Source organism: Saccopteryx leptura, chromosome 1 (assembly GCF_036850995.1).
Source record: "Saccopteryx leptura isolate mSacLep1 chromosome 1, mSacLep1_pri_phased_curated, whole genome shotgun sequence".
In the NCBI taxonomy this organism is placed as follows: domain Eukaryota; kingdom Metazoa; phylum Chordata; class Mammalia; order Chiroptera; family Emballonuridae; genus Saccopteryx; species Saccopteryx leptura.
The window spans coordinates 161,637,268-161,661,514 of NC_089503.1; the positions used below are offsets into that span (position 1 = coordinate 161,637,268).

The 24,247-nt window shown below is 38.1% G+C and overlaps 2 protein-coding genes across 4 annotated transcripts in view; both read left to right on the top strand.

Annotated features, from left to right (window-relative positions):
- NADK2 (NAD kinase 2, mitochondrial) overlaps positions 1-24,247 on the top strand; it is an 89,024-nt gene that overhangs the window by 64,541 nt on the left and 236 nt on the right. The window lies entirely within an intron of this gene.
- LMBRD2 (LMBR1 domain containing 2) overlaps positions 99-24,247 on the top strand; it is a 50,210-nt gene continuing 26,061 nt past the window's right edge. For all 3 annotated transcript variants that reach the window (XM_066378995.1, XM_066379003.1, XM_066379013.1), the window contains exons 1-6: positions 99-304; positions 13,480-13,716; positions 13,978-14,075; positions 16,904-16,999; positions 20,055-20,222; positions 20,572-20,782. In XM_066378995.1, the coding sequence (XP_066235092.1) occupies positions 13,543-13,716; positions 13,978-14,075; positions 16,904-16,999; positions 20,055-20,222; positions 20,572-20,782 (747 nt within the window). In that variant the 5' untranslated portion in view covers positions 99-304; positions 13,480-13,542. The remainder of the gene's footprint in view (positions 305-13,479; positions 13,717-13,977; positions 14,076-16,903; positions 17,000-20,054; positions 20,223-20,571; positions 20,783-24,247) is intronic.

The following is a 24,247-nucleotide window of genomic DNA, read 5'->3' on the forward strand; positions in this document are numbered from 1 at the left end:
CTGGCGGGCTCACTACCACTTCCTTCCCTTGCCGCTCCGCCGCCTTTGAGATACCCACAATCCCCAGCGCGTGCCGGACTGGCCGGCCCACCGGGTGGGCGGGGAAGCGGAAGCGGGCGGTGCTCCGCCTGGCTTGGACATGTCAGCCTCTTGACGGGGATCGGGTTTTCCTTTTCCAGGAGCCCCAAAGGCCTTCTGGTGACCGCCACAGCCGTCACCTCGGAGCGTGAGTCCCAGACCCTGGACGCTGTGGCAGAGGCGGAGTCTCCCGGTCCTTCCAGACGCTGTCTGGCGAGATCGGACGGTGAGCCTGCGGGGCAAGAGCGTGGAGCACTTGGGTCTGGGGTCTGGGGCGCGCGTCGATGGACAGAGGACCCTGAGAACCCCGAGCGGCCGCCGCCGCGCCCGTGGGGCCCACGGCCCCAGCCCCGAGGGCAGGCGGTGACCCGGATGGGCGGCCAGGTGCGAGGCTGCGAGCCGCGGGCGTCGCACCTGCTCTCGCCGTTCCCGGGAAGCTGCGGCCGGGGTAGGACCGGGTCTGTGGACTAGGTCCTTGCCTCGTCTGCGCTCCTCTCCCAAGCTGGGAGTGAGGGTCAAATCAGAGTGGGACAGCGGTTATTAAATTGAAGCGCAGATCGAGAAGAGGCGGTGGTTTAATTTTCGGGGAGCAGGAGACCACGGTGGCCCCTGCTGGGTGCAGTGGGAAAGCTGCGCATCCTTTTGCAGCCGCGACAAGTCTCATAAACGCTAGCGCCGGAACAAATAAGGTGGCTGTGCTTGCGAAGGGCTTTAGTGTGCAACGCTGGTGCCACCAACAAAGCCATTCTGTTGCTTTGGGTTGCGTCGCGGCCTGAAAGGGAGTTGCTTTTAGCCTATCTCCCCGGAACGGAGTTTGGAGGCGGCTTAGAGTAGAGTGTGCCATTTCCAGATGGGATGACCGTGCGAAATCCATTGTGCAAGCTGCACTACAACCGGGGCCTGGGAAAATGGGAAGGGGGTGGGGGGAATACATTGCAGCCCTAATAAAAATGGGGAGGATTTATTAAATTCACAGGTAAGCAGGCCAGCGTCATCACAAAAATTACATCAGCATGCTGTATGATACACCGTTTTATATCTTTTACTAATTCACTTTATACTGCCCAGGTTTGCTTCAGGCTTGGTGCTTAGCTTGAAAAGGAAATACCATCTCTTGACAGAGAAATGTATTCATGATCCTTTTGTTTGTTCTTGGAAGTAGGTGAAATTGGTGTCTAGAAAGGATCTGTTGACATTAATTTGGATTGAAAATAGCTAAGAACTAGGCCGAATGTTTAGAATTCATTACACTAATGTTATATGGAACATATTTTTAAATGCAATATTCTAATTTTTTTACTTTTTTACATCAATTTACCTTTCTGTTAGTTTGGCTAAGGAGAACGCAGTTGTCTTAATTTGAAATCTACATCTTTTCCCTTAAAATTGCAAATCATTAAAAAAAATTGCAAATCATTAGATAAAATATTTTTAACAAAAACGTTCAGGAAAGTGAATAAGATAGAACTTAGAAGTTAATGGAAGAAAATGAATAAACAACAAAAAACTTTAAAATGACTTGATGAAAGGAAACAAAGTTTTGACATATAAAATAACTGGGAGAGGCCGGTTTAGATTTAGAGCTGATAGATAGGAAGGTCTAATAGGTGGGATGATTCTCAATTTAGAGATGAGAAATAGTCTTGTTAGGACTTAGCTATTAGTGCCCGAGAGCTAAGGAACTTGACTAGTTTTCAGAGAACTTGAAATATCTGACATGATGGACATGAGATCCTAAATGGACTCGAGGAGACCCTGTCAACTTTGAAAGTCAAAGTTTTTATATTCCAGAATAGATATTTCACTAATAGTTTGCCTTGATAACAGAAATACTTTAGCTTGCTAAAATGGGAATACCTTTTTACTTCATTCCCTCTAATCATGGCTCTATCTATTTATCTATCCATCTCTAAAAGTTTAAATTGGTACATGTGATTCTGTTTAGGGAATTAAATCCATTGAAAATTTGAGATTACTGGCTACAGGACAGATTAATGTCTGGTCTTTTCCAGAGTTACACTGTGATTGCAAATGATGTGGATGATTTTGTTTTCCTGATTAATTTTATTCATTTAATCTTACTCAGCACACCTGCTGTCCCAGTTTAATGAGAGAGGTATACCATATTTCTACAAGTAGAATACAAGATCAGTATTTAGGACAAATGAAATATGTATTTTTTTAATATCTAAAAAGGACAGAGTAATTTCTAGTACTCTTCAGAAGCTTCAGCTAGAATACAAAGTGAATTTGTGAATTGGGAAAGTGTTGATCGTACAAAGTGGGAAGAACGTAGTTACAAGATCAGTGCGCAGGAGGGGCCAAAAAGTACTGGAAATTACATTTGACTATAAGCTATATCTACAATATATTCAGTAGTCTATTAGTGTTCTTGAAAATCAAATATGACAAAAAGAGATTCTACTGAGATGGAGGGTGTTGTGCTTCTTAGCTCCATCACTGCATGTGGTAAATCTAAGATTCCTCTAGTTTTTTAAATGTGATTTAGCTTAGAGGAACAAAAGACTAACCCTAATTCTAATTTGCTCTGTTTTCTTTTCTACTTCTCCTATGTAGATTAGAATCATATATTATCCTTAAATAATGGTAGTCTTAGATACAAGGTAAAAAGGCTTACTTAAATTCTATATTAAACTTGACTTTCTTAGCACTCTACCATGATATATCTAAGGGAATAATTAATAGGAGAATGTTTGTAATTTGTTCACTGTGAACAAATTGCTGAACAAAGCTATTATTTAAACAGTTTGTTACTTTTTTAAAGATTTTATTTATTGATTTTAGAGAGAGAGAGAAAAGAGGGGGGAGCAAGAAGTATCAACTCATAGTTGCTTCACTTTAGTTATTCATTGATTGCTTATCATATATGCCTTGACCTGGCAAGCCCAGGGTTTCAAACCTGCAACCTTAGCGTTCCAGGCTGATGCTCTATCCAGTGTGCCATCACAGGCCAGGCTAAACAGTTTAAATTTTATTAAGCCATGTCTGCACCGGAGAAGAGAATGGTGTATCCTAACTGTAAGCAAGGTTCAGTAGTCAGGATGTCTGGGTTTGAATCCCAGTTCTGACCCTCTCTCTGCCATTTTCCTCCTTTATTTATTTATTTTTTTAATTTTTTTTTAAATTTTATTTATTCATTTTAGAGAGGAGAGAGAAAGGGAGAGAGAGAGACAGAGAGACAGAGAGGAGAGAGAGACAGAGAGAAGGTGGGGAGGAGCTAGAAGCATCAACTCCCATATGTGCCTTGACCAGGCAAGCCCAGGGTTTCAAACTGGCGACCTCAGCATTTCTAGGTCGACACTTTATCCACTGCGCCACCACAGGCCTTTCCTCCTTTATTAAACAAAGATACTAACAGTCCTTTTTTTTACTGGGTTATGAGGTTTAATTCAATAAAGCATGCTAGCACAGTGTTTGGCATCTACTAACACACTAAATATTAGTCCTATTTTTTTTAAAAAAAAAATCTTTAGTCGTTAGGAAGGATTCTAAGGATTTTGTAATTATCAAAGTAAGTCTTACAACTTTACCTACAATCTTTAAGCATTAATTACAATTTCACTTGTTTTCATCTTACCTTCTTACATGGTTCCTATCTCTCCTTATGCCTTGCTAGAGGTGAAACAGTTTTGGTTTTTTTTGAAACAGTTTTTATGTGTCCATCTTTCTTCAGAATGGCTTGTCATACTTTGGAATTGCATTCACTTGGTTGGTTTGCCAACTCAGTTATGACTTTCTTACATTTTAAAGTGGGGGTGACATGCTTTTGTGGTATTCTGTCTGTATTCTAAACTGCATTCTCTCTATACCTAAAATCTTTAAATGTGAGAATAATGATTATCTTTAAATGTAAATTTTGATTAGGGGTGGAGAGCTGTTGATTTTCATCACTCATATTTAGTTCTGATTCTTTTTCATTATTAGAATCTTTAGTTGTCTCCTACTTATTATTTCACATAGCTGAGTTGGAAGAGGGTAGAAAGGGGATAGATGGTGATGGAGGGAGATTTGACTTGGGGTGATGAACATAGAGTACAACATACAGATGATGTATTATAGAATTATACACCTGAAACCTGTATAATTTTATTAACCGATGTCACCCCAATAAAAATATAGAGATACATATTTAAGTTAACACAGTCTTATTCTGATGAATCACCCAGTTCTAGTTGGGAGTTTTTCATTCAATTTCAGAATCTTAGGTGTTGATAAGATTTTTGTGTTCGATTGCTACCAGTCCTTCCTTCAATCCTCTCCTTCCTTCAATCCTCTCCTTCCTTCCTCCCTCCCTCCCTCCCTCCCTCCCTTCCTTCCTTCCTTCCTTCCTTCCCTCCTTCCTTCCTCCCTCCCTCCCTCCCTCCCTCCCTCCCTCCTTCCCTCTTTCCCTCCTTTCCTCCCTCTCCCATCTTTCCTTCTTCCCTCCTTCCCTCCCTCCCTCCCTTCCGTCCTTCCTTCCTTCCTTCCTTCCATTACCTCTCTCTCTTTTTGAAAATATTTGGAATTATTCACATTTTTAAATTGTCTTAACCTCTAAATTTTCCACTTAAAGTGTGTTTAGCCTGAAAAATCATTATCAACCATAAAGTACTTAGGAAACAGTACTCTAGGTCAGTAACATTAACATGCTAATCATGAGAAGCATTTGAACGATTATTGCACAGTACAGTGGTACCTTGAGATACGAGTTTAATTTGTTCTGTAACCGAGCTTGTAAGTCAGTCAACCTGTATATCAAACAAATTTCTCCCATTTAGCCTGACCTGTGGTGGCGCAGTAGATAAAGCGTCAACCTGGAAATGCTGAGGTCGCCGGTTCGAAACCCTGGGCTTGCCTGGTCAAGGCACATATGGGAGTTGATGCTTCCTGCTCCTCCCCCCCTTCTCTCTCTCCTCTCTCTCTCTCTCCCCCCCTCTCTCCTTTCTAAAATGAATAAATAAATAAATAAATAAATAAAAGAAATAAGAGAGATCCATATGGCAATAAATATAAAAATTAATGTTTAAAAAAAAATTTCTCCCGTTTAAAATAACTTAAATAGAATTAATCTGTTCCAGCCTATGAAACATCCCCAAACCATCCTAAATTATGAAAAAAGACATGTTTTTAATTAAGAAACACACATGTATACTTTACCAATGCATAACAAAATATATGAAATAAAAGAAAAAAGTGTTATTTAGTACTGTATTCTTACCTTGGAGACAGACGAGTGCGGCTAACGGAGGTGAATGGCAGAGGAGGAGGGAGGGAGGAAGGGATGCAGGCACTGTAGACACATAAACTATCTTAACACTAAATGTAAACTAAAACTGCATTTTCTTTAAACAAAACTAAAACTACATTTTCTTAAAATGAAACCACATAAACTTAATTGTAAAAAAAATCCACTTTCTTAACTTTAAACTTAACCTAAGCTTAACATTCTGTATTTTTCATTTAATCATCACCTGTTTTTGCCTTTTTGGCTGCACTTTCAGCACTTTCACTTGCAGGACTTTTGAATAAAAATCTATCCAAAGAGGTTTGCTTTTGCCTGCCTTTTAAAATGTACGGAAATGTGACAAACAAGTGTCATTAAAAAGTGCTGAAGCACGACCGGTTGAAACTTTTTCTGGGTGTTTCTTTTCAATGAAACTTGAAAGCTTCTCCCACATTGCCAGCATGTCTTTAATTTCACTTGTAGAAATCACTTCCTCTGACTCTACCTTCTCCTCACTACTAATCTCTTGCCCAAGCTCCGTATGTTGCATCATCTGTAGCTCCTTCAACTCCTCAGTTGAGAGTTCCTCCTCATGTTCCTCGAGGAGCTCGTTTACGTCACTCTCATCTACCTCCAGACCCATCGACTTTCCCAGGGACAAAATCTCCTCCAACGCTTCTACCTCAGTCTCGGTCTCTAGTTCGAATCCTTCAAAGTCCCTGTCTGCAACAATATCAGGCCATAACATTTTCCATGCTGAGTTCAAGGTTCTTCTTGTAACCTCTTGCCAGTTCAATACTCATACAGCATGCTCATGTTTTTCTATTATTTCTTGCTTTACTTCTATCGACATCATTCTCTTCTTCTCACCATTGTCCTTTACACACACTTTCTTCGGCTCCATGATAGCACACAAAAAAAGTAAAAAATGCAGAAATGATGCAAAAACGAGTACAGTGCACGAGATTCGACTTGATTCTGTGGGTAACACATGAGAAAGAACGAGATGCTGGTGTTGTGCTGCCAATACTGGACCCGTGCGCCAGTGCGCCAACTAGCGGCAGCTTCCCGAATCATGACTCGTATTTCGAAATTTCGCTCTGATCTCCAACAAAAATACAGACCGAGTTGCAGCTCGTATCTTTAAAAATTTGTATGTTGGTCTGCTCGTATCTCAAGGTACCACTGTATCTTGATGGTTGGTAAAAGACTTAGTTGGATTGAAAATATTTAAGACTTTCAGAACTGGTATTTGAAACGTAGACTATGTCTGCATATCAGGCACTTAAATTTGATGGAATGAATAAATTAGCATTGTAAAATCTTTTGCTACTGTGTGCTAATGCCAACCTTGATGGCCTTAAGTCTCTTTCATTTCTAATCACTGGGACTGAATTTTGGTTTGGCTCCAAATTTTAGCATTTTCTTCAGTTATTTTTGTTATTTAGTGTAAATACGTTAATATTTGAAGAAGATTATTAGAAGGACCATTGTTATGGTCAGGGACTTATTTCACCTTTGGCTTTGAGTGTGATTTTGCAGACCTGCGCATGTTTGCAGTTCAGCCAATGATCCATCTTGACCCACCTCTATTTTGAGCATCTTCCTGGAAGAATGGCATTGTCTTTCTGTATGGCACTGCTTTGTTAAACATACCTTTGTTAGAACCATGGTTCTAATAGGTGTTCTGTCTCTTCACAGGAGTCTGGTGAGGGGCGTTTTGGTTACCTCGCAGACCTAGATGGTAATCCCAATTTGTCAAGTGAGGCAAGGGGAGCAGTTTCTGTGAGTGAAGATCAATTTTTGTTTTATAGGAATAAGGGTGGGCCCAGGTTCTGGTAACCATAGAAACTATGAAGCAGAAAGCATAGGTATCGGGGTAGGGGGAGAGCTTAGTGTAAAACAATGCTTGGAGACCATTGAAGCAACTAGTTATCTTTTGGAAGCACATGATATGAAAGAGATGGAGATTAGCAACAAGAATTTATTGACAACCTGCTTTGTGTCTGAAACTGCTGCTTGCTGTTTTACTTTTATATTTCATTTGATCTTCATAACAGCCTGTATGAGATAATTATCCTTATTTAACAATTTCAATTGCATAAAGTTAGACAGTTATTAATCAGAGTGGGGATTTGGAACCCAAGTTTACCATGGTATAATAAAACATTTGTATTTTAAAACAGTTGTAATTTTAGGCACTTAACACTGCAGCAAAATTTTTTATTTTAGAGTTGCTATGTGTTTTTTCTTTATATTACTATACTGATTTTTATATAATTGTATTTATTTTTTGATTTCAGAGAGAGAGATAGGAAAGGGGGGAGAGAGAGAGAGGAGAGAGAGAAAGAGAGAAATGTTGATTTGTTGTTCCACTTACTTATGCATTCATTGGTTGATTCTTGTATGTGCCCTAACCGGGGATTGAACCCACAACCTTGGCATAATAATTTTAAAATGACAAAATAATGCATGTTCATTGTTTAAAATTAAAAAAACACACAAGAAGGTACAAAGAATAATGTAAAAGTAATCTCTTGACTACTTTGTGACAACTGTTGTTAGTATCGTGATGTATATTTGTCCGAAATATACATGTGCTTCTTATATATGCTCCCTCAGATCCTGCCCATGTCCCTTGTGACATCTCTAAATTGTCTCTCTGGATCTCACTTTCTTCTAGACTGGTGGAATCTGGTGGGCTCCTTTAAGTACTGTCTGCAATGGAGTGTTTTTTGACTCAGACACAGATCTCTCCTCCCATCAGTCATGGCCAGGTTAGCAGGATTAATGATTGATGAAACCCTTCACTGTTTTTCTCAAAAAGGCAATGGACCACGAGGAGGCTAGTGAATATTTTTAAAACTTCCTGGACTATTGAGTACAACCATTTAAGTTGTTTCTATGTTTTTATGTTTAAATAATGCTGCTGTAAAAACTAACATTTTAAATAAATTTTGTTCCCATTTTGGTTTCCTTTAAGTTATTTGGAAAGGAATCATTTGGACAAAGGACATGTACCTTCTTTAAGGCCTCTGATATACATATTGCCAAATTGCTGCCCTCTCAGTAAGGTTTCTTTGTTTTTGTTTTTTAAATAAGCCAAACTTGAGTTGACCAATTTTTGTTTATCTCTATTAGATTTTAATTGACAGTTACTTTATAAATTTAAAATACAAGTAACGAAATCAGATGGAGAATAAGGCATCCCTAGCTTCGAGCAGAATATCATTCAACTGCAATAACAAAAACAGGCCATAGGAATTCATAAGGAACCTTGAAAAGTACTATCATTCTGGACTGTAAAAACAAAAAACAAAATCAAAATTCCGCACTTGAATTTAGGTACAAGGTCACTTGAATTTAGATACACAAACTTTAAAACTATTAGTTTTCTCATCTCAGGTTAGGGAAACCTGTTTTTATTCCCAATTTCATGGGACCCCTAGTCCTAACCTTGTGTAATCACAAGGCATCAGGAGTTCAACTTGAACAGAAATAGATGCTGTGGTAAGCAGAGAAATAGAGCCGTAAGGATATCTGTGCCTAAATCCTGGCAGTGTGACTAGATTATCCAGATGGCCCAGTGAGAGCAGATGAGCCCTAAAATCAGAGCTTTCTTCCAGCTGAGAACGGAAGAAGAAGTCAAATTCCTAGAAGGAGAAGGATTGGATAAGCATTCATTGCTGGCTCAGATATACAGGGCCACCTGCAAAGAGGCCTCTAGAGGTAAGGTCTAATGCCAGCTGACAGCCAGCAAGGATCTCAGTCGTGTAACCAGAACAGACGGAATTTTGCCAGTAACCTGAGTGAACTTAGAGATTCTTCCCCAGAGTCTCCAGAGAGGAGCACAGACCTGCTGACACCTTCATTTCGATTTTGGGAACTCAGTCGAGCCACAGTGTGCCTGGATATTTGACCCACATAAACTATGAAATGTGGGTGTGTTTCACGCCACTAAGTTATAGGAATTGTTTACAGCAGCAATAGGAGACTAAGACAGTGAATATGGGAAGAGATGAAACAAATCATTTATTACTAGAATAATAGATCCATAATTCTGTTTATTTACCTATAATATTTTAAAGTACTAGCAATGAAATTGACTAAAAATATCAGTCATTATAAAAAATCATATTATTAGTTGCAAGTTTATAACTGTGACTTTTGTTGTTTGCTTATGCCCGTAATTTTACCATCTGTTATTGATATCTGCATAGATTCCATTATTGTCCTGTTCATTTTTTTTTTTTTTAAAGTTCCTTGTTTTATTTATTTTTTTTAATTTTTTTTTATTTATTCATTTTAGAAAGGAGAGAGAGAGGGAGAGAGAGAGAGAGGAGAGAGACAGAGAGAGAAGGGGGGGAGGAGCAGGAAGCATCAACTCCCATATGTGCCTTGACCAGGCAAGCCCAGGGTTTCGAACCGGTGACCTCAGCATTTCCAGGTTGACGCTTTATCCACTGCGCCACCACAGGTCAGGCTGTCCTGTTCATTTTTATGCATGTTATGTAAAATTGTGCAAATCTAGTTTTTCAGTTAATGTTATGGTAATTTTCTTATGTTATTAAATAATCTTAATAAACATCACTTCTTATACTTCAGTAATATTCTATCATTTGATTCTGTCATACTTTAACATTTCCTTGGTAATCTTTAATAGTCTTCTTTTCTATAATGGTTATGTTTGTTGTACTGGATAATTTCAGTCAAATAAAGGTCTAGGTGAAACCCTAAAGGAATTTTCAGGTAATAATTGTGTTAAATTCATATTGAATAATATTTTTTTAAAAGCTGGATCATGCCGATGGTCATGGTTTTCATCAGCACATCCTAGGTCGAGTGGTTGCCTAACCACTTTATCTGTTCTTGGCTTAAAATAAGATCCGACTAACTCTTACTGTAGTGGTGTAAGTTTTTTTGATAGATTATGAAATTTGAAAGTTTGAGTAGTAGTAGTAGACAGATTTTTAAGCCTTTTGAGTTATAATTAGTATTTGTAAAATCTATTTCGAGACCATAAAAAGTTTTAAAGTAGTGTATATATTAAAGGATACAGTAATGTTTTTTATTCATTCATGTGTTCATTCAACAAATAGTTTTGAATATCTGCTACATACCAGACAATATATCAGAGACTTGGACTTTAGTACTGAATAAATTTGTCAAGCCTCTTCTTTTGTGTGTGTGTGTGTGTGTGTGTGTGTGTGTGTGTGTATGCATGCACGTGCGCACAGGGGGGCTTATAGGGAGACAATAAATATAAAGAATATGCTGAATTAACTGGATAAGTGCTTTGAACAAAAATATAGCAGGATATGATGAAAGTGACAAAGGGGGTACAATTTTAGATATTTAAAGGAAACTGAAAATATTAGTTGAAATGCACAGAGGAATAGAAAGAAACTGCTTCAACAATATAAAGAAGCAGTTTATTAAGCACGATTTTTACTTGTGATATTCTACAAAGGGATATTTCTTACATAGATTTAAATATAGCTTATTAAAGTACCCAGACTTTCTATTTTATTTTTATAACTAGTTTTTGTTGGAGATATGTATTGATTTTGCCTTATTTTATTTTGATGGTTGCATCACAACCTTGATTCTCTACATTAAGATATTAATCAATTCATTAGTCTATAATAGTTAGTCCACAGACTAACAAAAATGCCTAACATTGATTTTACAAAGGTGAAAAGTACATATTGCCTTCTGTTAATGAAGGTGAATTATTTTATAAGGGTAGAGAGATAGGAAACAAAACCATTTGCTTATGTCTGTATCATCAGTTTATAATAAAAATATTTTCAATGTATGACTTTATTCAATAATCACTGATAAGTTTTTATGCATATAAAATAAAGTAAATTTCTTTACAGAAAATAAGATTTATATAGATAAATGGAAAGTAGTAAGCATATCTTGTGAAGCAGTAAGTGAATTAAGAACTTCAAGTTCTGAAAGTTCTTAGACAAGATTAGCAGTAAAGGAAAATACTGTTTCAAACAAAGAAAACATTACTTCACATGGTCTCTCTCTTTCTGTCTCTCCCTCCCTCCCTCTCTTGTAGAAAATTTTAAGTAATGGGTTACTGATGACTTAGAAAACTTGAATTTATGAAATATCTAACTCCCTAGGATCTGGTCCATAGTGTATTTGTATAAAATATTCTGTTAGGACTTACCACATTAAAGAACCAGCTCCAAATGACACTATTTTTTTTTTTTTTTTGACAATGGAATACCTTTATCTTGGTAAGAATGTTTAAAATTAACAAATAGGCAATGCTCTCTAGGATGAAGACAAAAGGCATGCACTTACAATCTTGGTGGTGATTTATTTTAGTACGCATTGTTAAAAATATGGGTTTTACAATTTTATTGAAATATAATTGATAGAAAAACTGTTCACAGTACACTGTATATAGCATACACAAGGTGTAAACTATTTTTTTTTAATAATTTTATTTTTTTAATGGGGTGACATCAATAAATCAGGATACATATATTCAAAGATAACATGTCCAGGTTATCTTGTCGTTCAATTATGTTGCATACCCATTACCCAAAGTCAGATTGTCCTCTGTCACCTTCTATCTAGTTTTCTTTGTGCCCCTCCCCCTTTCCCTCTCCCTCTCCCCCCTCTCCCCCCTCCCCCCCCGTAACCACTACACTCTTATCAATGTCTCTTAGTCTCACTTTTATGTCCCACCTACGTATGGAATAATGCAGTTCCTGTTTTTTTTCTGATTTACTTATTTCACTTCGTATAATGTTATCAAGATCCCCTCATTTTGCTGTAAATGATCCGATGTCATCATTTCTTATGGCTGAGTAGTATTCCATAGTGTATATGTGCCACATCTTCTTTATCCAGTCATCTATTGATGGGCTTTTTGGTTGTTTCCATGTCCTGGCCACTGTGAACAATGCTGCAATGAACATGGGGCTGCATGTGTCTTTATGTATCAATGTTTCTGAGTTTTTGGGGTATATACCCAGTAGAGGGATTGTTGGGTCATAAGGTAGTTCTATTTTCAGTTTTTTGAGGAACCACCATACTTTCTTCCATAATGGTTGTACTACTTTACATTCCCACCAACAGTGTATGAGGGTTCCTTTTTCTCCACAACCTCTCCAACATTTGCTATTACCTGTCTTCTTAATAATAGCTAACCTAACAGGTGTGAGGTGGTATCTCATTGCAGTTTTGATTTGCATTTCTCTAATAACTAAAGAAGATGAGCATCTTTTCATGTATCTGTTGGCCATTTGTATTTCTTCCTGGGAGAAGTGTCTGTTCATGTCTTATTCCTATTTTTTTATTGGATTGTTTGTTTGTTGTTGAGTTTTATGAGTTCTTTGTATATTTTGGATATTAGGCCCTTATCTGAGCTGTTGTTTGAAAATATCATTTCCCATTTAGTTGGCTGTCTATTTTGTTATCAGTTTCTCTTGCCGAGCAAAAACTTCTTAGTCTGATGTAGTCCCATTCATTAATTTTGCCTTCACTTCTCTTGCCTTTGGAGTCAAATTCATAAAATGCTCTTTAAAACCCAGGTCCATGAGTTTAGTACCTATGTCTTCTTCTATGTACTTAATTGTTTCAGGTTTTATGTTTAGATCTTTGATCCATTTTGAGTTAATTTTAGTACAGGGGGACAAACTGTAGTCCAGTTTCATTCTTTTGCATGTGGCTTTCCAGTTTTCCCAGCACCATTTATTGAAGAGGCTTTCTTTTCTCCATTGTGTGTTGTTGGCCCCTTTATCAAAAATTATTTGACTAAATATATGTGGTTTTATTTCTGGGTTTTCTATTCTGTTTCATTGGTCTGAGTGTCTATTTTTCTGCCAATACCATGCTGTTTTGATTGCAAATGACACTATTTTAAAACGGACCACATCTCATATTCTTAATGTGTAATATTTTTAGAACTAATGTAATTTTTTACAAAAATACCTTTTATCCTGAAGGTACAATTTATGTGAAATTTTAAGATATGCTTTAAAAATAAGATATAAGAACCTAAGAGTAAGATTATCCTTTTCATCTTATTCATAGTCCATTATAAAGCCTGACAGTTTTCCAAAGAATTTATTAATAGATTAATAAACAATATTTAAGAAGTTTCCCAGTGGTCATTTCCTGTTAATACCGCCATTTTTTTCCTTCAGTTTACAGATATGATCCAACCCTGTACGTGAATTACTTTGGTTAGTCAGAGTGAGCATTCAATAATGAGCGGTGCGGCTTTGGGACTCGAGATTGTTTTTGTCTTTTTTCTGGCATTATTTCTACTTCATCGATACGGAGACTTTAAGAAGCAGCATAGACTTGTCATTGTTGGAACACTGCTAGCTTGGTATCTCTGCTTTCTCATTGTCTTCATATTGCCTCTGGATGTCAGTACGGTAAGAGGTGAAACTGATTTTCACAATTTAAAAGACACTTGTAATCATATAGCATGTTTGAGATATGTTAGGTCCCAAAACAGCTAAATTATGTAAGGTTATACTTATATTTTTAATTTAAATGTTACTATATGAATTTAATCACTAGAAAGCATAGCCAGGAAAGTAATTTTAGGTAGATAGGTTGATACACTCCCCTATTCTTTAAATACTTGGTAACATTTTGATTTTCAGTTTTAAACCATGCATTTGTTGCTTTAGACAATATACAACCGGTGCAAGCATGCTGCTGCAAACTCAAGCCCCCCTGAGAACAGCAACAGTACAGGCCTGTATGCAACTGCTACCCCAGCTCCAAGGTATTGCTCTTCTTCCTTTGTTAATTTCTTCCCTTCCTTCCTTCCTCCCCTTCTTACTGTCTCTCCCCTCCCTTCCTCTCCTTTCCTTCCTTCCCTTCCTTCCCTTCCCTTTCCTTTCCTTTCTTTTCCTTTCCTTTCCTTCCCTCCCTCCCTCCCTTCCTTCCTTCCTTCCTTCCTTCCTTCCTTCCTTCCTTCCTTCCTTCCTTCCTTCCCGTCTCTTCCCTTCCTTCCTTTCCCTCCCTTCCCTTACTTCCCTTTCTTCCCTTCCTTCCTTCCCTTCCCTCCCTTCCTTTCCTTTTCTCCCTTCCCTCCCTTCCTTTCCTCCTAATATTGTAGAAGACAAATTGTTTTGAAATTGTCGCTTTTTACCATCTGGATTTTATGTTTATAAAAGTTAATCCTCATTCTTTACTCACCCTACCCCCACCTTCATCCTTTGCTAGTAGACTTTTAATTACATTGTATTTTGTTTAAAACTTAAATATTTAAATAAACTTAAATATTTATTGATGTACAAGGCCTTTTAGTAGACGCTAATGAGAAACTTGGAGAAAGCCAGATTTTTTGGTCCTGGTTCTACCTTGACTTCCAAAAACTGTTTTTCTCTCCGCCACTCTCTGATCTAAAAATGGGGCATGCATTTGTTTCTTTTTTTGCCTAACATACAAGGTTGTGTACTAAAGAACAAGGAGGTTATTCTGTGTGGGGGATATTCCTTACATATTGCACAGCCTTTGAAATCGTTATAGTTTTAGACTATGAATGACTAAAATTTAAATTACCAAAGGTTTTATTTAATTCATATCAAACTTCCAAGTAAAAAAACTAATAAATGTATTTTGTGTGTATGTATTGGTTCACCTTCAACTCAAAGGTGAATTTTTTTATTTCAAAAACTGTTAAACAGACCCAGGCCAGTTGGTTCAGCAGTAGAGCGTTGGCCTGGTGTGTGGAAGTCCCAGGTTCGATTCCCAGCCAGGGTACACAGGAGAAGCACCCATCTGCTTCCCTATCCATCCACCTCTCTTTCCTCCCTCTCTCTTCTCCTCCCACAGACAAGGCTCCATGGGAGCAAAGATAGCCCAGGCGCTGAGGTGGCTCCATGGCCTCTGCCTCAGGCGCTAGAATGGCTCTGGTTTCAACCTAGCAAAGCCCCAGATGGGCAGAGCATCACCCCCTGGTGGGCATGCCGGGTGGATCCCGGTCGGGCACATGTGGGAGTCTGTCTGCCTTCCAGCTTCTCACTTCAGAAAAATACAAAACCAAAAAACAAAAACCTGTTAAACATGTTTTTACAGATGGGTTTTATGGACAACATTATATGGGAGGTAGGAGAGAAGTGTATGTTTATGCCTGTATTATGTACTTTCTTCAACCCACAGTATACACTATTGCAGAGAATCTCAAGTATATGTGGCCAGTATTAAAGAAGTAAAAGCTCATAGTACAAAAATGCATTTAATTGTAAAAGATAAAATCCAACAAAGAAATCTCAGAATAAAAAACAAAAAGTGTGGCAGACTTTCTTAGGCAAATATTTTAGGCTAACAGTTTCCCATCATTGATTTCAATGCTGTCCTTTAATTTTTTTTTCTTAAGTGAGAAGTAGGGAGGCGGAGAGACAGACTCCCACATGCACCGGAACCAGGATTCCCCCTCCCCCACCGCAAACCCCCTACCTGGTGATGTTCTGTCCATCTGGGGCTGGTGTACCGTTGCTTGGCAACTGAGCTATTTTTAGCATGTGAGGGGAGGCCATGGAGCTATCCTCAGCTCCCAGGGCCAACTTGCTCCAACTGAGCCATGGCAGCAGGAGGGGAAGAGAGAGAGAAAGAGAGAGAGAGAAGCAAGAGGAAGACGGGTAGAAAAACAAACGGTCACTTCTCCTGTGGGCCCTGACTGAGAATCAAACCCAGGACATTCATATGCTGGGCCAATGCTCTACTACTGAGCCAATGGGCCAGGGCCCTGTCTTTTAATTTTTGCATTGAAAAATGGTCAGTTCTCTTCTCATAGCAGTTATCTTCCAAATAGAATTACAAAACTGGCTGCATTACGTCTCACTTCCAGCAGTATGGGTTAGTGTTTTGTTCAAATATATACCAGCTTAGATCGAAAACTAATTAATGTTGACTAGTTTTTACCAATGCTTTACATGGTATTTACATGCTTCTTTTTGCATCTTTTATTTTATTTTTAAATCTAACTTGAATGAAGGGATATTTAAAATGTAGATGCTCCCCTTTGAAGCATCATTAAAAATTGGATATAGATCTGCAACAATTGTGAATTGTTGGAAGTCCTTCAACTAGAAGATACCCTTCCAGTCTAGGCAGACTGTCAGTGAAAGAATCAATGGTCAGATGCACATATGTTCAGAAAATTCAAACGGATTATGAATAGATGCTGGCATGCATCTTCATAGAAGCTATGCTACAGTGACTGATTAGTTATGTTTCAATTTCCAGAAATTAATCGCCTAATGTCATTTTCCTCCCTGCTCCCCTTCCCCAAAGTAACCAACCTCACAAATGGGTTGAATGTATATTTTAAAGATAATCATGTCAGAGATTTAATTTCATGGTGTATTGGTTTTTAAGTACTGTTGAGTTATTAGTCAGTCTATTGGATGAACATTGTGTCCTCAAACTGTTTGGTTGCCTTTGTGTGTGTTTGTTTAGTTTGACAGTCAGCTTTGAATTTTAAGTTTTATATGAAATTATACAAGTTAGAGTCAATAATTTAAAATCTGAATGCTAATAAATATATATAATTTATTTAATTAGTCATCACTTATGATGAATTTGCTTTAAATTGTTATGAAACAGCCATCATCCGTGTTTCAAGCCATGGAGTTACATTCCTGATGGAATCATGCCAATTTTCTGGAGGGTGGTGTATTGGACATCACAGTTTTTAACATGGTAAGTGGTAGTGAACGATAAAACTTTTAAATTTTGGCTGAAGTAAAAAGAGAAATTATTGTTTTAGTGACTCTTCATATTTTAGAATTTACTTGTCACTTATCTTTTCCCTTAAATTTCTATCCTTTCCCTTTCTGCTTCAAGTCTGTCCCATCTTAAAGAAATGAAAAAAACCCCAAGAAATAGAAAATAGAATAAATAATTTTCCTTGTTGCTGTTCCCTCCCAGTTACTGCTTTCTCTCTCGACCTTCAGTGCAGTCAGTCTCCTTGCAGTCCCGTTGTTACGGGAAGCTGCTCTTGCCAAGGTCATCATCATCCCTGCTTTTCTTTCTATCCGCTTACTCCAGCCTTCTGCATTGCCTTCATGGGCTCCAGTTCTGGGTCCATTTCCTAAATGCCAGTGTCCCACATTTGGTCATCATGTTATCTGACTTTCCCTGTATAGCTTTAATTATAGCCGTGGTTTCATCGACTTGTGATGCATCTCAAATCTTTTTTTCTACCCACTCTCGCTTTGTCTTTCTTCTGTGCTCTAGACCCACACTTGACTTCCTGCTGAGCATTTTAGATACTCTGCAGGCAGCTCAGCTCTAAAACTTGAGGCCTTCAACATTGCAATAGAAAAGCCACGCGAAGAATGGGGTAGTACCCCGTAAACTGATGTTCAGTGAACTCACGGGTCTCATCGTCGCCAGCCTTGCTCCTTTGTTCTCCAGTCGGCTTGCTTTTCACTCTCTGCAGCAATCTTTCCCGTCACTTCAACCTCTGCTATTCCCTTTGTGACTCTCATATATCCTAGAAGCAGTACCTTCTTTCCTTGAACATCTTTGCTTTCCACCTCCCAGCAGAAATAGAAACTATCAGATGGCAGCGTTTTAGATTCCCATCAAGTCTATTTACCTACCTATCCCTCCGTCCTTCCTTCCCCAGAAAACATGGAGGAGTCACTGTTAAATGAATCTCTCTTCCTGAAACATGGCCCCATTCCCTTTGGCTCTTGTTACCTTCACTTCCCTGTACTTGTGCAAAGTATGCACAGTTCTCTCGTCCTTAGGAGTCCCTCAGATCCCAACCCTTTCCCACTTTCTATCTCCCACCTCAATTACCTCCTCATCAGAGTTCAATTTTTTGTTGATTGTTTCACGGAAGTATGAATTAGTATTGCAAAGCTCACAGATTGTGTTTAGTTTAACTTTTTTCAAAGTAAATACACCTACATAAGCAGCACTCAGATGTTGATAAAACAGTGTCCCCAGACACTCCCCTCATACCCTGTCATTGCCCTCCCAGAGATAACGGCGATTCTGACTTGCATTACCATAGGTGAGTTTATGCCTGGTTGATTTTTCCATTAAATTTTTTTTTATTTTTCATTTACAGTTGATGTACAATATTATATTAGTTTCAGGTGTACAAACCAGTGATTAGACTTGTACATAACTTATGAAGTGATCATTCTGATAAAACTAGTAGACATCAAGGCAGCATCCACAGTTACTACAATATAGTTGATTAGGTTCCCCCTGCGGTACTTTACATCACCATGACTGTGCCATAATTACGAATTTGTGCTTCTAAATCTCTTCACCTTTTGCACCCATTTCCCAGCTCCTATGACATCTGGCAACCATCAAAATGTTCTCTGTATCTACAAGTCTGTTTCTGTTCTGCTTGTTCATTTATTTTGTCTTTTGGATTCCACAAGTCAGTGAAATCATCTGGTGTTTGTCTTCCTCTGACTTCCTTCACCCAGCACAATATACTTTAGGCCCATCATGTTATTGCAAATGGCAAGATTTCATTTTTTTCTGTGGCTGAGTCATTTTACATTGTATATATGCACCACTTCTTTATACATTCATCTACTGATGGGCACTTAAGTTGTTTCTCTATATTGGCTATTTTTAAAAAATTTTTATTGAATTTATTGAGTTTTTGAACTTTAGAAGTGTAGAATTATACAAGAAGTACTTTTTGCCTCTCTTTTTGGCTTATGCATTTTGAAGACTCTTTTGTGTTGTGCTATATTTATTAGTATTCTTTTTCATTTCTGTAAAATATTCCACTTGATTATATGTATCATAGATTATCCTACCCAGCCAAAAGTCTTAAACAAATTGTCTATGTTTAGCATTTAGTGTCTCCACATGCTCACTGCTTACTCTTTATTCAGCTCGCTGAGCTCTTTTCTGTCCCCACTTGTCCCCTCACAAACGCAGGCTCTTCACTTACCTGACCGCCCGGCAGCATTGCTTCTGTTGTTTTCTGTCTTAATTTTAAAACCCGTGCTTCTCCTGGTTTCTACTCTATGTGCACTCCTGAGTCTCCTTCCATTCCCTGCTGTCCTGTCTCAGCGGGCCTCCCCTCCTCCTGTTTTCTCCTCTGCTTTAAAAGTCCGTTTCTCAGAGGGCAGCCTCAGTTCTCACTTCTCCTTCTGCACACTCTGCCCTCCTGATGTTATTTCAGTATCACCGATGCAGTGGTGACCCTGGGTCTGTCTGTTTCTCATCCTGCTTCTTGAACTCTGAAGCTGGATCGCCAGCTTTTTGAAGTCCTAGGCACTTCAAAATCAGTATATTGACAGCCTGCTCTTCATTACAACACAGATAGTTCCAATTTTGTTCCTGTTAACTCTAGTCTCCACACTGAAGCCTTGTCAGTTTTAAGAAAACTAAAATTGACTGAGTCCCTTTTTCTGTTAAAGAAAATGGTTCCTCATTGTTCTTTGGATGTAGTCCAAACTCTTCATAAGGCTTTCAAGCCTTTTATAAGACTCATAAATCACTCACTGTTCTAGTCTCTGCTGGTCATTGTGGCCTCTTTTGCTCCCAGGAATGTGCTTAGCTCTCCCCCAAATTTAATATTACAAAAAATTCAGTCATTTATTATAATTTGTTTGATATTAACAATTAATCAAAATCATATGTGTTTGTAAAAACAAATATATTAAAATTAAAAAATACATTAGACAACACATTAAAATTGAGATTCTGGTATTTTGAGATTATGAAGACATCCCGAATGCGATTAACCACATTTCCCCTCTCCACCTAGGATTCTCTTGCCATTTATGCAGTCGTACGCAAGATCCGGGGGGTTCTCTATCACCGGGAAGATCAAAACCGCACTGATCGAGAACGCTATCTATTACGGCACCTATTTGCTGATTTTTGGAGCATTTTTAATTTATGTAGCTGTAAACCCACATTTGCACTTAGAATGGTAAGAAAAATCTTCTTAATGTTGTTTCTGTGTATATTTCCACTTTATAAAATTAATGTATATATATCTCATATCAAGCACCATTTCACCAAGAAGCATAACAAGTTATATGTTTTATAGATTCCTCAAAAAAAATATGTGAATAATTCATATTACTAAGAAGGAAAATATGGAATAACATCCACTGTTACTAAAAAAGGAGCTGAGGATTTGAAGGTCTAATTTTTTTCATATAAAATGTTAGCCATCTTTTAGGGTTTTCTGACAAACCATTTAACACTAGTTAGTTTCATTTTAGATTTGTGTTGGGAAAATTTATGACAGCTGTCTGCTGTGTTCTCTCTCGTAGGAACCAGCTTCAGACAATTGGGATAGCTGCTGCAAATACGTGGGGTCTGTTTCTTCTCGTGTTGTTGTTGGGGTACGGCTTAGTGGAAATCCCTCGGTCGTACTGGAACGGAGCAAAAAGAGGTTACCTGCTTATGAAAACTTATTTTAAGGCGGCCAAACTGATGACAGAGAAAGCAGATGCAGAAGAGACATTAGAAGACGTCATGGAGGTGAGCATGTTGTAAGCCTTACAGTCAAGTTTACACCTAACAGCAAGTTGTGCATATCCCCTTTTGGATACATGGTTAGTTTATTGTTGTGAGCACATCGATGGACTTTAATATTTGATGTTGGACACTTCTTAAGGATGTCTCATTCATTCAGATGATGAATTGGCAGTTCAGCTTCATGAGATGTCATCTCCATCTTCTAACTGCCAAAGATTCAGGGAGAAGATACCCGACAGTGCAAGGCTGTGCTCGTTGTCCTTGGGTAGCTTCTAATAGTGCCCTCTTTTGCTCTCTAAAGTGTCTCAGATTAGATGATGTTATAGGTAACCCTGACATAGTGGGAGTGAAAATTAGGAATCAGAGAACACTTCTTCCTGAAAGTTAACCCGAAGTACTCCCACCATGTCTGGAACTCGCTGTAGAAAACAATTTGCATGGGAGTTTGTATCAGTAACTTTTGTTTCCTGTCTGTAATCTTAATGTACTCAAAAAATGCCAATCACTTGAACTATCTTCATAAAGGTGTTGAAAGTATAGATTTCAATAATATACATAAAAATATTTAACAGATTATAAAATCTTGCTGTTAAATAATAATTTGGTTATTGATTTAAAAAGATTATTATAGTCATCTCACATTTTGCTCTTCTGGGAAAATATACTATTCTAATGATGTCACTCTCCACCTTAAAACCTCCTGTTGAAGGCTATTCATTCATATTAGAATAAACTCCAAAAAGTTTTATTGTGGCCTACTGAAAAATGATTTGGCCCATGGTTAGCTCTCCAGTCTTATCTCTAGCCTCTCTCTTACACTGGTCAACTTTGTTCCTCAAACTTAACAATGGTGAGAATAACAGCAAACAACTATATAGAGTTGCTTACTTACTAATGACTTTCCAAGAACTTTACATATACTAATACATTTAATTCTCACAGCCTTATGAGGGAGATTTTTTATCCCCACTTTATGAATGAAAAAAATAAGTTACACAGAGGTTGTTAGTGTCCCAGAGTCACACAGTGAATGAGTGACAGAGCCAGGCAGTCTGACTTCAATTCGTGCTTTAACAGGGATTGGCGGACTTTCTGTGAAGGGCCAGATAGTAAATATTTTAGGATTTGTATGCAACTGCTCCATCACTATTACATGAAAGTAGCCACAGACAATACATAAATGAGTGAGCATGGATGTGTTCCAAACAAGAACAAGTGTTGGGCGAGACTTGACCTGGCTTCTGACCCCTAAACTTAGCCGTTGCGTTCATCACCTCTTCTTTTTGAGCATACCATCCCGAACCTTTGGAATGCTCTTTTCTCCACTCTCTTCAGCTAACTCCTACTTCATTTTCGGGTCTCAACATAAGTGAGGATTCTTCCGGGAAGGCTTCTGTATTCATTTCCTAGTGCTGTCATAACAAAGGGGACAGTTTGAACAGCAGACATGTATAGTCTCACAGTTCTGGAGGCTACCAGTCCAAGATCGAGATGTCAGCAGGGTTGGTTCCTTCAGAGGACTGGAGGGAAGACCTCTGCTACGCCTCTCTCAGCTTCTGGTGTTTGCTGGCAGTCTCTGGTATTCCTTGACTTGTAGACCTCTGCCATCATCTTCACATGGTGTTCTCCTTGTCCACCTTTCTGTGTGCGGATTTCCCCCTTGTACTAGATGAGGGGCCCTGTACTGCAGCACACCTTGTCTTAATTTCAGTAATTACATCTGCAACAACCTTATTTTCATATAAGAGAACTTAAACATATGAATTCTGAGAACTTAAACATATGAATTTCGGAGAAAAAGAAACAACAACATAAATTTGGGAGAAGTTGCAGTTCAAACCATAATACGATCCCTGGTCCTCCAGACTCTGAGACATTCGGCACCGTTTTCAAGTGGATGAGTCAATGAAGAAAAGATTGTGCGGGTGGGGCTCACGTAGGTTTATGTTGTGAGTACGTGAAGCACAGAGTTTATTCTTGTATTATTTTATTCATTAAATATTGTATTATTTTCCATACAAACAACTGTAAACCTACTTTTGCTTACCCTGTATACTGTGATTGAAAAATTTTATGTTGACTTTTGAGCATTTATTCCCTATGAAATATAAGAACTGTAGCATTAAAGTAGTTTTGCAATATAGGAGTAAATCTCCTATAAATATAAGTAATCTATTACATTTCCTCAGGCATATAATGAATATTATTACATTTTTCAAACAAAGATAATTTATATTTGGTAATTTTATATATTGAAAATTTGATTTTTTTGGAAAAATATTTGAAAATTTCTATTTGATAATAAAATAATTAAACCCTATCCATTTAAATGGATAGGGTTTCCCCCAAAAGATGGTATCAAATTTAATTGTTTTAGATTTGAGGAACATGAATTTCACCAGTTCATTCAATAGTCCAACAAATATAAATACGTTTTATTTTTTGAGATCTGGATTTTGCCAGGAGGACTTATCAGTGTCTGAATGAAGAGAGATGTTGTTTTTGTTATTGTGAACTAGGAGCACCCTGCTAAGGAACAGGTGCTTTATCTGCTATTTCAGTTTAGGTTTAGGTATGAGGAATTTAAAAAGTTTTAGGAAGGAGAAAACTTTCCACATAGAAAGGAAAGCACTCTTTTCTGTTGACTGTATTTGACATATAATATTGTTGGACAAGTAAGTTTGTAAAATGTTTTTTGATTTTGCTCACTTTTATTGTTAAAAAATGGCTGCCCAGATATGTGATCTGTGAAACTGCTAATTACTTTCCTGCTTGGGAAGGGGTTTTGTTATGCTAATGTGTGCTGGGGGAGGGCTTGTCATGCCAAAAAGTTTTAAAAAGAAGGAGAACAAAGAGGAAGGAGGCAATGTTTTTGCAGAGAATGCAGCCAAGATGGCAGGTTGCTGAAGGAGAAGCCAGTTTGTGCAGAGTTTGTGCAGAGAGAGGAGATGGGGAACCAGAGGTGACTGAGCTAGTGGGGGCCTTTGATTCTAGGAAAACCCAGATGTGTCAGTAGCTTTGTGAGCACTGAATAAGTGGGTTTTGGAGCCCTCTGTGTCTGTGTGTTTACTCGCCTGCTGGAACGAGGCTAGAATAAAGGAATGGCCCACCAGTTTTCAGCTCCGCTGTTTCTTTACCGTCTGTCCAAATCTAATGGGAACCTGTACGTGCATGGCTGTGATTGCCATGGCTACTGGTCATACAAATATCATGGAAATTTAAAGTCTACAAAATGTTAATTGGATGCATTAAAATACTGTAAGAAACCACTCTTCTTAATGGATGTTTTGCAAATAGAAGCATATCCACACAGATAGCAGGACTCTGGCCCCATTCCCCCCCCCCCCCCAAATGCATCATTTATTAGGTGTAATTTTTTTGGTCCACATATTTCCAGGGAATTTGGAACCTTTTCTGCTTTCTTGAATGTCTGAAAATCTATAAACTTGAGAAGGAAATATATGTATT